The sequence below is a fragment of the Anomaloglossus baeobatrachus genome, chromosome 9, assembly GCF_048569485.1.
Source record: "Anomaloglossus baeobatrachus isolate aAnoBae1 chromosome 9, aAnoBae1.hap1, whole genome shotgun sequence".
Classification (NCBI taxonomy): domain Eukaryota; kingdom Metazoa; phylum Chordata; class Amphibia; order Anura; family Aromobatidae; genus Anomaloglossus; species Anomaloglossus baeobatrachus.
This window is the reverse complement of record NC_134361.1, coordinates 210,693,016-210,708,249: the sequence shown is the minus strand read 5'-3', so window position 1 is coordinate 210,708,249 and position 15,234 is coordinate 210,693,016. Positions and strand designations below refer to the sequence as shown.

General features: G+C 44.5%; 1 protein-coding gene across 1 annotated transcript in view; it reads left to right on the top strand.

Annotated features, from left to right (window-relative positions):
* Nucleotides 1-15,234, top strand: part of HMCN2 (hemicentin 2) — a 181,402-nt gene that overhangs the window by 41,997 nt on the left and 124,171 nt on the right. Inside the window, exons 8-15 of the mRNA XM_075324357.1 lie at nucleotides 800-1,063; nucleotides 1,314-1,458; nucleotides 1,556-1,677; nucleotides 9,884-10,150; nucleotides 13,790-13,931; nucleotides 14,123-14,247; nucleotides 14,321-14,434; nucleotides 14,518-14,667. Of these exons, the coding sequence (XP_075180472.1) occupies nucleotides 800-1,063; nucleotides 1,314-1,458; nucleotides 1,556-1,677; nucleotides 9,884-10,150; nucleotides 13,790-13,931; nucleotides 14,123-14,247; nucleotides 14,321-14,434; nucleotides 14,518-14,667 (1,329 nt within the window). The remainder of the gene's footprint in view (nucleotides 1-799; nucleotides 1,064-1,313; nucleotides 1,459-1,555; nucleotides 1,678-9,883; nucleotides 10,151-13,789; nucleotides 13,932-14,122; nucleotides 14,248-14,320; nucleotides 14,435-14,517; nucleotides 14,668-15,234) is intronic.

Below are 15,234 nucleotides of genomic sequence, written 5' to 3'. Positions count from 1 at the left end.
TGCAGGGTCACATACAGTGCAGGACATATACAGTGCAGGACACATACAGTGCAGGACATATACAGTGCAGGACATATACAGTGCAGGACATATACAGTGCAGGGCATATACAGTGCAGGGCATATACAGTGCAGGACATATACAGTGCAGGACACATACAGTGCAGGACATATACAGTGCAGGGCATATACAGTGCAGGGCATATACAGTGCAGGACATATACAGTGCAGGACATATACAGTGCAGGACATATACATTGCAGGACACATACAGTGCAGGACACATACAGTGCAGGACATATACAGTGCAGGACACATACAGTGCAGGACATATACAGTGCAGGACACATATTGTTACTGTCAGCAACAGGGTAGAGGAGATTCAATAAAGCAGGGAGAGATGAACTGGGAAATGTAACAGAATAGTGAGTGCAGCTCTGAAGTATAATACAGGAGGTAACTCAGGATCAGTAATGTAATGTACACAGTGACTGCACCAGCAGAATAGTGAGTGCAGCTCTGGAGTATAATACAGGAGGTAACTCAGGAACAGTAATGTATGTACACAGTGACTGCACCAGCAGAATAGTGAGTGCAGCTCTGGAGGATAATACAGGAGGTAACTCAGGATCAGTAATGTATGTACACAGTGACTGCACCAGCAGAATAGTGAGTGCAGCTCTGGAATATAGTACATCATACCCCTACTCCCATTATCCGGTGCTGCCATCTCTTGTTCCTCTGCCGGATGTTGTCATTTGATATATTAAACATTAGTATTTTCGGATGTGTATTTTCAGGCGTTCCCCTCTCGGCGCTGATAAACTGCTCGGGTCTGTCTCCTCCGGGTCAGGTGAACCATCTGGACCTGCTGCGGGTGTCCGGAGAATCCTTCTTCTCTCTGCCGGTGACGCGTTTACCGTACAAGCGCAGTAAGCAGCTGTGGACGGTGCCGCAGTTCCAGGCGCCCACCGGAAGCTTCTTCCTGAAAATCAATGGCACCGACCACAATGGGTACACGTTCCAGAGACTCTCCAATGTGGCGTATACCAGCATTGTGCCAGGTAGGTGCCCGATCCAGGAGGAGATGTGGACCTGCTCCGTTACCCCATACAGTCACACATCCATCATCCCACAAATCTGTGCCGCTCGTCTCGGAGGAAGCCACGGACGTGGACTGGTGTAACCCTCCTGGATGTAGGTGGCTGCCTGCTGGAGACATTTGGTGACGGCCTACATTGTCATGGTCCATCGATCTCTTGGGCTTTGGTGGCTTGTGATAGTCGGGGTCCTGTTGTGATTATTTTTTTGCAGATGTTCCTGCTGTGGCCGTGGCTCCTCTCATCCACGGATACCACCAGCGACCGCTCTCCATTACCTGCTCAGTCCTCAGCGATATCCCGTTTCGAGTGCGTTTCTCCAGGGACGGGGCGAGGATCGGAGAGGAGCTGCTGTTCACGTGAGTGCGGGGTCTGGGGTTACGGCACCGCTCCACGTGGACCCGGCTGGTGCATCTGCTGTATGTTCTGTGATGTGACGGCTTTTTTAACCACCAGGGATTCGGGCAATGCCACCTACGAGATCCCATCTGCATCCGCTCGCCATGAAGGCGTCTATCAGTGCACAGCCGTCAGCAATTCGGGCGCCGGATATGCTCAAACCCAAGTGTCTATCGCAGGTGAGTGGAGGAGATCATCGTCCACGTATGATTGCTGCCGTTATATGCAGGATAGCAATATAATCCCCGAGCCGCAGTGCAGACTGAAGAGACAGAACCAGTGTCCTCAGTGTCAGTGTGCAGATGGCAGCCACTGTCGGGATCACATATGGAGGCTGCGCTCAGGACAGAGGCTCCGGAGCAGCGGTTTTGTACAAGAATGTATCTACTATAATACCGCCCCATATACAAGAATATATCTACTATAATGCTGCTCCTATATATAAGAATATAACTACTATAATACTGCCCCTATGTACAAGAATATAACTACTATAATACTGCTCCTATATACAAGAATATAACTACTATAATGCTGCTCCTATATATAAGAATATAACTACTATAATACTGCCCCTATGTACAAGAATATAACTACTATAATACTGCTCCTATATACAAGAATATAACTACTATAATACTGCCCCTATGTACAAGAACATAACTACTATAATACTGCCCCTATGTACAAGAATATAACTACTATAATACTGCCCCTATATACAAGAATATAACTACTATAATACTGCTCCCTATATACAAGAATATAACTACTATAATACTGCCCCTATGTACAAGAATATAATTACTATAATACTGTCCTCTATGTACAAGAATATAACTACTATAATACTGCCCCCTATGTCTAAGAATATAATAATAATAATAATAATCTTTATTTCTATAGCGCCAACATATTCCGTAGCGCTTTACAATTCAGGAGGATCATATACAAACAAGTAACAGTTATAGAAATACAATATTTAGAGGGGAAAAAAATACAACCCTGCTCGTGAGAGCTTACAATCTACAATGAGATGGGGGGAGAGGCAAGGTTCAAGTGCTTATTTACAATGACAATCCAACCATCTCACGGAAATGGGGCTGGATAATGGTTTCCTGGACCAGTGGGCCCGAGCCTTGAGATGCCTTTGGGTGCCATGGAGTTTGATGTGGAGCTATGTTGTGAGAGGTTGTAGAGGGACTATGTGAATCGAATCTGATTAGGGAGTGTGATAGGCCGCCCTAAAAAGATGCGTCTTTAGGGTGCGTCTGAAGCTGAGTAAGTTGTGATTTGTCCTAACTTCTTGGGGTAGAGCGTTCCAGAGGGTTGGTGCAGCTCGGAAGAAGTCTTGGATCCGGGAGTGGGAGGTTCGAATTAGTGTGGATGTTAGTCGAAAGTCGCTTGCAGAGCGTAGAGAACGGGTGGACTGATAGACAGAGAGGAGGGTGGAGATGTAGGGGGGTGCTGCACTGTGGAGAGCTTTGTGGGCGAGAACAAGCAGTTTGAATTGGATCCTATGATACATGGGCAGCCAGTGCAATGACTGGCACAGAGCAGAGGCGTCCGAGTAACGATTAGCCGGATAGGTGACCCTGGCTGCTGCATTAAGGATGGACTGTAGAGGAGAGAGTCTAGTTAGGGGGAGACCAATTAATAGAGAGTTACAGTAGTCCAAGCGAGAGTGGATCAGGGCCACGGTGAGGGTTTTTGTCGTTTCCATTGTGAGAAAGGGGCGGATTCTAGAGATGTTCTTGAGGTGCAAGCGGCAGGAGCGGGCAAGAGATTGTATGTGGGAGGTGAAGGAGAGATCAGTGTCAAGTATAACCCCCAGGCAGCGGGCTTGCGGCCTAGGACTTATCGTTGTGCCACACACAGAGAGGGAGATATCAGGTTGAGGAAAGTTGGAAGATGGAGGGAAAAGCAGAAGTTCAGTTTTGGAAAGGTTAAGTTTCAGATAGAGCAGACATGACATTGCAAACTGCAGTCAGGCAGTCACTGGTGTTCTGTAGTACAGCGGGGGTGAGCTCCGGGGATGAGGGGTATAGCTGTGTGTCATCAGCATAAAGATGGCACTGAAAGCCAAATCTGCTGATGGTCTGACCAATTGGGGCAGTGTAGAGGGAGAAAAGAAGAGGGCCAAGGACTGAACCTTGAGGGACCCCAACAGTGAGAGGAAGAGGAGAAGATGTGGAGCCAGCAAATGATACACTGAATGAGCGGCCAGAAAGATAGGATGAGAACCAGGAAAGAACAGTGTCCTTTAGGCCGATAGAGTGGAGCATAGAGAGAAGGAGATGGTGGTCAACAGTGTCAAAGGCAGCAGAAAGGTCAAGAAGAATAAGCAGAGAGTGGTCACCGTTACGTTTTGCTGTCAATAGGTCATTGGTCACTTTGACAAGGGCAGTTTCTGTTGAGTGTAAAGGGCGGAAGCCAGACTGTAAAGGATCTAGAAGAGAGTGAGTGGAGAGGTAGCGGGTGAGGCGAGAGTAGACCAGGCGCTCCAAGAGTTTAGAGATGAAGGAGAGATTGGAGACTGGTCTGTAGTTGCTTGTGCAGGACGGATCGAGAGAAGGTTTTTTTAATAATGGAGTAATGATAGAGTGTTTGAGGGAGGAGGGGAAGATACCCGAAGAGAGAGAGAGATTGAAGATTTTAGTTAGGTGAGTGGCGACAACCGGAGAGAGGGACTGGAGTAGAGGTGTGGGGAAGGGATCAGTAGGGCAAGTTGTAGGACGAGAGGAGGATAGGAGCCTGGAGACTTCCTCCTCTGTGACTGGGTCAAATGTGGAAAGTGAGCTGGATGGAATATGGGGAGGGATGGGATTCACAGGGCTTGGTGGCTGGGAGCTGATCTCTTGGCGGATGTTTTTAATTTTCTCTGTGAAATACGAGGCCAGGTCATCAGCATGAAGGGCTGTGACAGGGGTCTGTACTTTGGGACTGAGGAGGGAGTGAAAGGTGTCAAAGAGTTTTTTTGGATTGTTGGCAAGTGAGGAAACAAGGTTGGTGAAGTAGGTCTGTTTGGCGAGGTGAAGGGAAGAGTTGTAGGTCCTTAACATGAACTTGTAGTGGATGAAGTTTTCTGGTGTGCGGGTTTTCCTCCATAGGCGTTCGGCGCTCCTGGAGCATCGCTGGAGAAATCGAGTTTGTGATGTGAGCCAGGGCTGTTTTACTCTGTGTTTGGTCTTTCTGAGGGTGAGGGGCGCTACTTGGTCTAGTAATATAACTACTATAATACTGCCCCCTATGTACAGGAATATAACTACTATAATACTGCACCTATATACAAGAATATAACTACTATAACACTGCCCCCTATGTACAAGAATATAACTACTATAATACTTCCCCTATGTACAAGAATATAACTACTATAATACTGCCCCCTATATACAAGAATATAACTACTATAATACTGCCCCCTATGTCTAAGAATATAACTACTATAATACTGCCCCCTATGTCTAAGAATATAACTACTATAATGCTGCCCCTATATACAAGAATATAACTACTATAATACTGCTCCTATGTACAAGAATATAACTACTATAATACTGCCCCTATATACAAGAATATAACTACTATAATACTGCCCCCTATGTACAAGAATATAACTACTATAATACTGCCCCTATATACAAGAATATAACTACTATAATACTGCCCCCTATGTCTAAGAATATAACTACTATAATACTGCCCTTATATACAAGAATATAACTACTATAATACTGCTCCTATGTACAAGAATATAACTACTATAATACTGCCCCTATGTACAAGAATATAACTACTATAATACTGCTCCTATATACAAGAATATAACTACTATAATACTGCCCCCTATATACAAGAATATAACTACTATAATACTGCCCCCTATGTCTAAGAATATAACTACTATAATACTGCCCCTATATACAAGAATATAACTACTATAATACTGCTCCTATGTACAAGAATATAACTACTATAATACTGCCCCTATATACAAGAATATAACTGCTATAATACTGCCCCTATGTACAAGAATATAACTGCTATAATACTGCCCCTATGTACAAGAATTTATATTTATACTATAATACTGCTCCCTATATACAAGAATATAACTACTATAATACTGCCCCTATGTACAAGAATATAACTACTATAATACTGCTCCCTATATACAAGAATATAACTACTATAATACTGCCCCTATGTACAAGAATATAACTACTATAATACTGCTCCTATATACAAGAATATAACTACTATAACACTGCCCCCTATATACAAGAATATAACTACTATAATACTGCCCCCTATGTCTAAGAATATAACTACTATAATACTGCCCCTATATACAAGAATATAACTACTATAATACTGCTCCTATGTACAAGAATATAACTACTATAATACTGCCCCTATATACAAGAATATAACTGCTATAATACTGCCCCTATGTACAAGAATATAACTGCTATAATACTGCCCCTATGTACAAGAATTTATATTTATACTATAATACTGCTCCCTATATACAAGAATATAACTACTATAATACTGCTCCTATGTACAAGAATATAACTACTATAATACTGCCCCTATGTACAAGAATATAACTACTATAATACTGCTCCTATATACAAGAATATAACTACTATAATACTGCCCCCTATATACAAGAATATAACTACTATAATACTGCCCCCTATGTCTAAGAATATAACTACTATAATACTGCCCCTATATACAAGAATATAACTACTATAATACTGCTCCTATGTACAAGAATATAACTACTATAATACTGCCCCTATATACAAGAATATAACTGCTATAATACTGCCCCTATGTACAAGAATATAACTGCTATAATACTGCCCCTATGTACAAGAATTTATATTTATACTATAATACTGTTCCCTATATACAAGAATATAACTACTATAATACTGCTCCTATGTACAAGAATATAACTACTATAATACTGCCCCTATGTACAAGAATATAACTACTATAATACAGCTCCCTATATACAAGAATATAACTACTATAATACTGCCCCTATGTACAAGAATATAACTACTATAATACAGCTCCCTATATACAAGAATATAACTACTATAATACTGCCCCTATGTACAAGAATATAACTACTATAATTCAGCTCCCTATGTACAAGAATATAACTGCTATAATACAGCTCCTATGTACAAGAATATAACTACTATAATACTGCCCCTATGTACAAGAATATAACTACTATAATACTGCTCCTATGTACAAGAATATAACTACTATAATACTGCCCCCTATGTACAGGAATATAACCACTATAATACTGCCCCCTATATACAAGAATATAACTACTATAATACTGCCCCCTATGTACAAGAATATAACTACTATAATACTGCCCCCTATATACAAGAATATAACTACTATAATACTGCCCCTATGTAGAAGAATATAACTACTATAATACTGCTCCTATATACAAGAATATAACTATTATAATACTGCCCCTATGTACAAGAATATAACTACTATAATACTGCCCCTATGTACAAGAATATAACTACTATAATACTGCCCCCTATGTACAAGAATATAACTACTATAATACTGCCCCTATATACAAGAATATAACTACTATAATACTGCCCCTATGTACAAGAATATAACTACTATAATACTGCCCCCTATGTACAAGAATATAACTACTATAATACTGCCCCTATGTACAAGAATATAACTGCTATAATACAGCCCCTATGTACAAGACTATAACTACTATAATACTGCCCCTATATACAAGAATATAACTACTATAATACTGCTCCTATGTACAAGAATATAACTACTATAATACTGCCCCCTATGTACAAGAATATAACTACTATAATACTGCCCCTATATTCAAGAATATAACTACTATAATACTGCTCCTATGTACAAGGCTATAACTACTATAATACTGCTCCTATGTACAAGAATATAACTACTATAATACTGCTCCTATATACAAGAATATAACTACTATAATACTGCCCCTATGTACAAGAATATAACTACTATAATACTGCCCCCTATGTACAGGAATATAACTACTATAATACTGCCCCCTATATACAAGAATATAACTACTATAATACTGCTCCTATATACAAGAATATAACTACTATAATACTGCCCCTATGTACAAGAATATAACTACTATAATACTGCCCCTATATACAAGAATATAACTACTATAATACTGCTCCCTATGTACAAGAATATAACTACTATAATACTGCTCCTATGTACAAGAATATAACTACTATAATACTGCTCCCTATGTACAAGAATATAACTACTATAATACTGCCCCTATGTACAAGAATATAACTACTATAATACAGCTCCCTATATACAAGAATATAACTACTATAATACTGCCCCTATGTACAAGAATATAACTACTATAATACTGCTCCCTATGTACAAGAATATAACTGCTATAATACAGTCCCTATGTACAAGAATATAACTACTATAATACTGCCCCTATATACAAGAATATAACTACTATAATACTGCTCCCTATGTACAAGAATATAACTGCTATAATACTGCTCCTATGTACAAGACTATAACTACTATAATACTGCTCCTATGTACAAGAATATAACTACTATAATACTGCCCCCTATGTACAGGAATATAACCACTATAATACTGCCCCCTATATACAAGAATATAACTACTATAATACTGCCCCCTATGTACAAGAATATAACTACTATAATACTGCCCCCTATATACAAGAATATAACTACTATAATACTGCCCCTATGTAGAAGAATATAACTACTATAATACTGCTCCTATATACAAGAATATAACTATTATAATACTGCCCCTATGTACAAGAATATAACTACTATAATACTGCCCCTATGTACAAGAATATAACTACTATAATACTGCCCCCTATGTACAAGAATATAACTACTATAATACTGCCCCCTATGTACAAGAATATAACTACTATAATACTGCCCCTATGTAGAAGAATATAACTACTATAATACTGCCCCTATATACAAGAATATAACTACTATAATACTGCCCCTATGTACAAGAATATAACTACTATAATACTGCTCCTATGTACAAGAATATAACTACTATAATACTGCCACTATATACAAGAATATAACTACTATAATACTGCCCCATATATACAAGAATATATCTACTATAATACTGCGACATGTACAAGAATATAACTACTATAATACTGCTCCTATGTACAAGAGTATAACTACTATAATACTGCCCCCTATGTACAAGAATATAACTACTATAATACTGCCCCCTATATACAAGAATATAACTACTATAATACTGCCCCCTATGTACAAGAATATAACTACTATAATACTGCCCCCTATGTACAAGAATATAACTACTATAATACTGCCCCCTATGTCTAAGAATATAACTACTATAATACTGCCCCTATGTACAAGAATATAACTACTATAATACTGCCCCCTATGTCTAAGAATATAACTACTATAATACTGCCCCTATGTACAAGAATATAACTACTATAATACTGTCCCCTATGTACAAGAATATAACTACTATAATACTGCCCCTATATACAAGAATATAACTACTATAATACTGCCCCTATGTACAAGAATATAACTACTATAATACTGCTCCTATGTACAAGAATATAACTACTATAATACTGCCACTATATACAAGAATATAACTACTATAATACTGCCCCATATATACAAGAATATATCTACTATAATACTGCGACATGTACAAGAATATAACTACTATAATACTGCTCCTATGTACAAGAGTATAACTACTATAATACTGCCCCCTATGTACAAGAATATAACTACTATAATACTGCCCCCTATATACAAGAATATAACTACTATAATACTGCCCCCTATGTACAAGAATATAACTACTATAATACTGCCCCCTATGTACAAGAATATAACTACTATAATACTGCCCCCTATGTCTAAGAATATAACTACTATAATACTGCCCCTATGTACAAGAATATAACTACTATAATACTGCCCCTATGTACAAGAATATAACTACTATAATACTACCCCCTATATACAAGAATATAACTACTATAATACTGCCCCTATATACAAGAATATAACTACTATAATACTGCCCCTATATACAAGAATATAACTACTATAATACTGCCCCTATATATTCTCTTTTTCGCGGTTTTGCGGATGTTTTTGTTTTAGTTGAAGGTTTGGATGAGTTTTTGCTCCGCAGTGTGACACGACGTTATCAGAGCGACGTGGCAGATCACATCACCCGTCTCGTGTTTGTCTGCAGATCCTCCGCCCTCCATCTCGCTCCACCCTAATGTCACCGCGTCGCTCGGGGACTTGGCCGTCCTCTCTTGTCACGTTTTCGGAGATGTCCGCTACAACCTCACCTGGCAGCATGATGGAAAATCTCTGAAGGACGGGCGGCTGTGGATCCTGGCAAACTCATCCCTGCAAATCCAGAGTGTGCAGTCCAGTGATGCCGGACATTACCAGTGCACTGCGAGGAACGGCCACGGCTCCACCACCGCCAGCGTCTGGCTGGCCGTGCAAGGTGGGTACAAATCTAAGGCTCCGGCTATATGGAGGCGCAACGCTCTGCACTCATCACAGGTCACATTGTGACATCGAATGATGCCCTGCGGTGTCACCCTGCGACCCGCGATACAGAGGCGCAAATGGGACGAGGGTAGGTCAGTGTTCACACGCTGCAATTCAATCACCATAGGCTCAATGCAAATCACATGCCCTGCGGCTCGTGTGCGACTTATCTGCAATCTGGCCATATTGCTGGAGAAGGACGCGCATGTGCAACCCGTAGCCAAAAAATAGTGTACAGGCCGCGCATGTGCAACCCGTAGCCAAAAAAAATGGTGTACAGGCCGCGCATGTACAACCTATACCCAAAAATTAGTTTACAGGCCGCACATGTGCAACCCGCAGCCAAAAAATAGTGTACAGGCCACGCATGTGCAACCTATACCCAAAAAATAGTGTACAGGCCACGCATGTGCAACCTATACCCAAAAAATAGTGTACAGGCCACGCATGTGCAACCTATACCCAAAAAAATAGTGTACAGGCCGCGCATGTGCAACCCGCAACCAAAAAATAGTTTACAGGCCGCACATGTGCAACCCATAGCCAGAAAATAGTGTACAGGCCGCGCATGTGCAACCCATAGCCAAAAAATAGTGTACAGGCCGCACATGTGCAACCTATACCGAAAAAATAGTGTACAGGCCGAGCATGTGAAACCCATAGCCAGAAAATAGTGTACAGGCCGCACATGTGCAACCTATACCCAAAAAATAGTGTACAGACCGCGCAAGTGCAACCTATACCGAAAAATAGTGTACAGGCCGTGCATGTGTAACCTATACCCAAAAAATAGTGTACAGACCGCGCATGTGCATCCCATAGCCAGAAAATAGTGTACAGGCCGCACATGTGCAACCCATAGCCAGAAAATAGTGTACAGGCCGCGCATGTGCAACCCATAGCCAGTAAATAGTGTACAGGCCGCGCATGTGTAACCCATAGCCAAAAAATAGTGTACAAGCCGCGCATGTGTAACCTATACCCAAAAAATAGTGTAAGGCCGAGCATGTGCAACCCATAGCCAGAAAATAGTGTACAGGCCGCGCATGTGCAACCCTAGCCAAAAAATAGTGTACAGGCCGTGCATGTGCAACCCTAGCCATAAAATAGTGCACAGGCCGCGCATGTGCAACCTATACCCAAAAAAATAGTGTACAGGCCGCGCGTGTGCAACCCATAGCCACAAAATAGTGTACAGGCCGTGCATGTGCAACCCGTACCCAAAAAATAGGTGTACAGGCCGCGCATGTGCAACCTTTACCCAAAAAATAGTGTACAGGCCGCGCATGTGCAACCTTTACCCATAAAATAGTGTACAGGCCGCGCATGTGCAACCCATAGCCAGAAAATAGTGTACAGGCCGCGCATGTGCAACCCATAGCCAGAAAATAGTGTACAGGCCGCACATGTGCAACCCGTACCCCAAAAAATAGTGTACAGGCCGCGCATGTGCAACCCATACATAGTGAATGTATCGTACCCTGCGCTGCGCTCTCCATAGACAGTGAATGGATCGTACCCTGCGCTGCGTTCTCCATAGACAGTGAATGGATCGTACCCTGCGCTGCGTTCTCCATCAGCAGTGAATGGATTGTACCCCGCTCTGCGCTCCCCATAGACAGTGACTGGATTGTACGCCGTGTTGCGCTTCCCATAGACAGTGACTGGATCGTACCCTGCGCTGAGCTCATCATAGACAGTGAATTAATTGTACCTCGTGCTGCGGTCCCCATAGACAGTGAATAGATTGTAACCTGCGATGCTGCGCTCCCCATAGACAAGGAATGAGTGATCCTCGTTCTTGGGTTTGCTGGGAGCCACGTTCTTGGGTTTGCTGGGAGCCTCGTTCTTGGGTTCGCTGGGAGCCTCGTTCTTGGGTTCGCTGGGAGCCTCGTTCTTGGGTTCACTGGGAGCCTCGTTCTTGGGTTCGCTGGGAGCCTCATTCTTGGGTTCGCTGGGAGCCTCGTTCTTGGGTTCGCTGGGAGCCTCGTTCTTGGGTTCGCTGGGAGCCATGTTTTTGGGATCACTGGGAGTCACGTTCTTGGGTTCGCCGCTGGGAGCCTCGTTCTTGGGATCGCTGGGAGTCTCGTTCTTGGGATCGCTTGGAGCCTCATTCTTGGGATCGCTGGGAGCCTCGTTCTTGGGATCGCTGGGAGTCACGTTCTTGGGATCGCTGGGAGCCATGTTTTTGGGATCACTGGGAGTCACGTTCTTGGGTTCGCCGCTGGGAGCCTCGTTCTTGGGTTCGCTGGGAGACACGTTCTTGGGATTGCTTGGAGCCTCGTTCTTGGGTTTGCTGGGAGCCTCGTTCTTGGGTTCGCTGGGAGCCTCGTTCTTGGGTTCGCTGGGAGCCTCGTTCTTGGGTTCGCTGGGAGCCTCGTTCTTGGGTTCGCTGGGAGCCTCGTTCTTGGGTTCGCTGGGAGCCTCGTTCTTGGGTTCGCTGGGAGCCTCGTTCTTGGGTTCGCTGGGAGCCTCGTTCTTGGGTTCGCTGGGAGCCTCGTTCTTGGGTTCGCTGGGAGCCTCGTTCTTGGGTTCGCTGGGAGCCTCGTTCTTGGGTTCGCTGGGAGCCTCGTTCTTGGGATCGCGGGGAGCCACATTCTCGGGTTTGCTGGGAGCCACGTTCTTGGGTTTGCTGGAAGCCTCGTTCTTGGGTTCGCTGGAAGCCTCGTTCTTGGGTTCGCTGGGAGTCACGTTCTTGGGTTTGCCGCTGGGAGCCTCGTTCTTGGGATCGCTGTAAGCCTCGTTCTTGGGATCGCTGGAAGCCTTGTTCTTGGGTTCGCTGGGAGTCACGTTCTTGGGACCGCTGGGAGCCTCGTTCTTGGGATCGCTGGGAGCCTCGTTCTTAAGATCGCTGGGATCCTCGTTCTTGGGATTGCTGGGAGCCACGTTCTTGGGATCGCTGGGAGCCTCGTTCTTGGGATCGCTTGGAGCCTCGTTCTTGGGATCGCTGGGAGCCTCGTTCTTGGGTTCGCTGGGAGTCACGTTCTTGGGATTGCTGGGAGCCATGTTTTTGGGATCACTGGGAGTCACGTTCTTGGGTTCGCCGCTGGGAGCCTCGTTCTTGGAATCGCTGGGAGTCTCGTTCTTGGGATCGCTGGGAGCCTCGTTCTTGGGATCGCTGGGAGCCTCGTTCTTGGGATCGCTGGGAGCCTCGTTCTTGGGATCGCTGGGAGCCTCGTTCTTGGGTTCGCTGGGAGTCACGTTCTTGGGATCGCTGGGAGCCATGTTTTTGGGTTCGCTGGGAGCCTCGTTCTTGGGTTCGCTGGGAGCCACGTTCTTGGGATTGCTTGGAGCCACGTTCTTGGGATTGCTGGGAGCCTCGTTCTTGGGTTCGCTGGAAGCCTCGTTCTTGGGTTCGCTGGAAGCCTCGTTCTTGGGATCGTTGGAAGCCTTGTTCTTGGGATCGCTGGGAGCCACGTTCTTGGGTTCCTCGATGTCCCAGAGATCAGCACGTTCTCATCCATCTGATTTTGAGGAATATCTCTATAATGAATATGAGCCCTGGGTCACTATAATAACAAATATCTTGATACATTTTGTCTTTCCCCGTTTTGTCCCTGTTTTGTCCCCGTTTTGTCCCCGTGTCCTCCAGAGCCTCCACACGTACAGATTGCATCGACCTCCACCCAGTTGTCTCAAGGAGGAGAAGTGCGGATCCGCTGTGACGTGTCCGGGTACCCGGAGCCGCAGATCTACTGGAAACACGGCGACACCTTCCTGAGCAGTGATGGCCGGTGCGTATCATACAAGCAGTGCTGGGCTTTGTAGTCCTCTCCTGGAGGATTCTGGGTGGAGATGTCCCATCGGCCCCATTCACACGGACGTGATCTGTGTTTTTCTCCCAATTTTTGCACAATTCTTTCTGCTCCCAGAAGTTGTCGCCATCTGATCTCACATTGAAACGTCGTTTTCTCTCTGTTATCAGACGTACGATCAGCGGTAAAGAGCTGCTAATCAGGGAGCCGAGCCCGGAGGAGGCCGGAAATTACAGCTGTGTGGCATCCAATGGCTTAGGAACGGACGAGCGCTCGCTCACCCTCACCTACACCGGTAAGATTGTCCATTGCAATGATCGGGCGCCGCGAGAGAGAGACGCGATTAACCCTTTTCTGTCTGATTCCAGAACACCCTAAAGCAACTGCTGTAAAATCCACAACACAAGTGGCCCTGGGGGATGAGGCGGTGCTGGAGTGTAGGACGGAAGGGCTGCCTCCGCCGCTGGTGGCGTGGTACAAGGGTGAGCACCCCATGTCGCCGGCATCGTGGCACCAGGCTGACGGCTGCCACATGTAATAATGGGGGATTATGGTGTACCCTCAGGAGACCAGGAGGCTCGAGGCCCCATGAGTGGCCCCTATGGCGGCATTCTGACCCTCCAGGAGGTGACTGCGGAGGATGCCGGGGACTACACCTGTGTGGCCTCCAACGAGGCCGGGTCATCATCGGATGTCATTCACGTGGAAGTGGGAAGTAAGTGATGGCCACGATTCCTAATATTTCACCCCAAAATCTGTTCTAATTTATGTAACCCCGATATTCTGTACAGTATGTGAAGGACTTATCCGGATCAGAGGCTAAAAGCCTATCCTGAGCAGTCCTCACACTGCGGAGGATTTGCTGCAATGTATCTGTACAGTCAGACTGATCTTATAGCTCTTACACTAATCTGGGATCCTCCGGCACTTCACACTGTAGGTTTCCTGACTGTGCTGCTCGCTCTGATCCGGAAGCAGATTCCCATCCCTCGATGGCGGCTGATCTGGGATCCTCCGGCACTTCACAGCGTAGGTTTCCTGATTGTGCTGCTCGCTCTGAGCCGGCAGCAGATTCCCGTCTCCGTCCCTGGATGGCGGCTGATCTGGGATCCTCCGGCACTTCACACTGTAGGTTTCCTGACTGTGCTGCTCGCTCTGAGCCGGAAGCAGATTCCGCTCTCTGTCCCTGGATGGCAGCTGATCTGGGATCCTCCAGCACTTCACACTGTAGGTTTCCTGACTGCACTGATCGCTCTGAGCCGGAAGCAGATTCCCGCCCCTG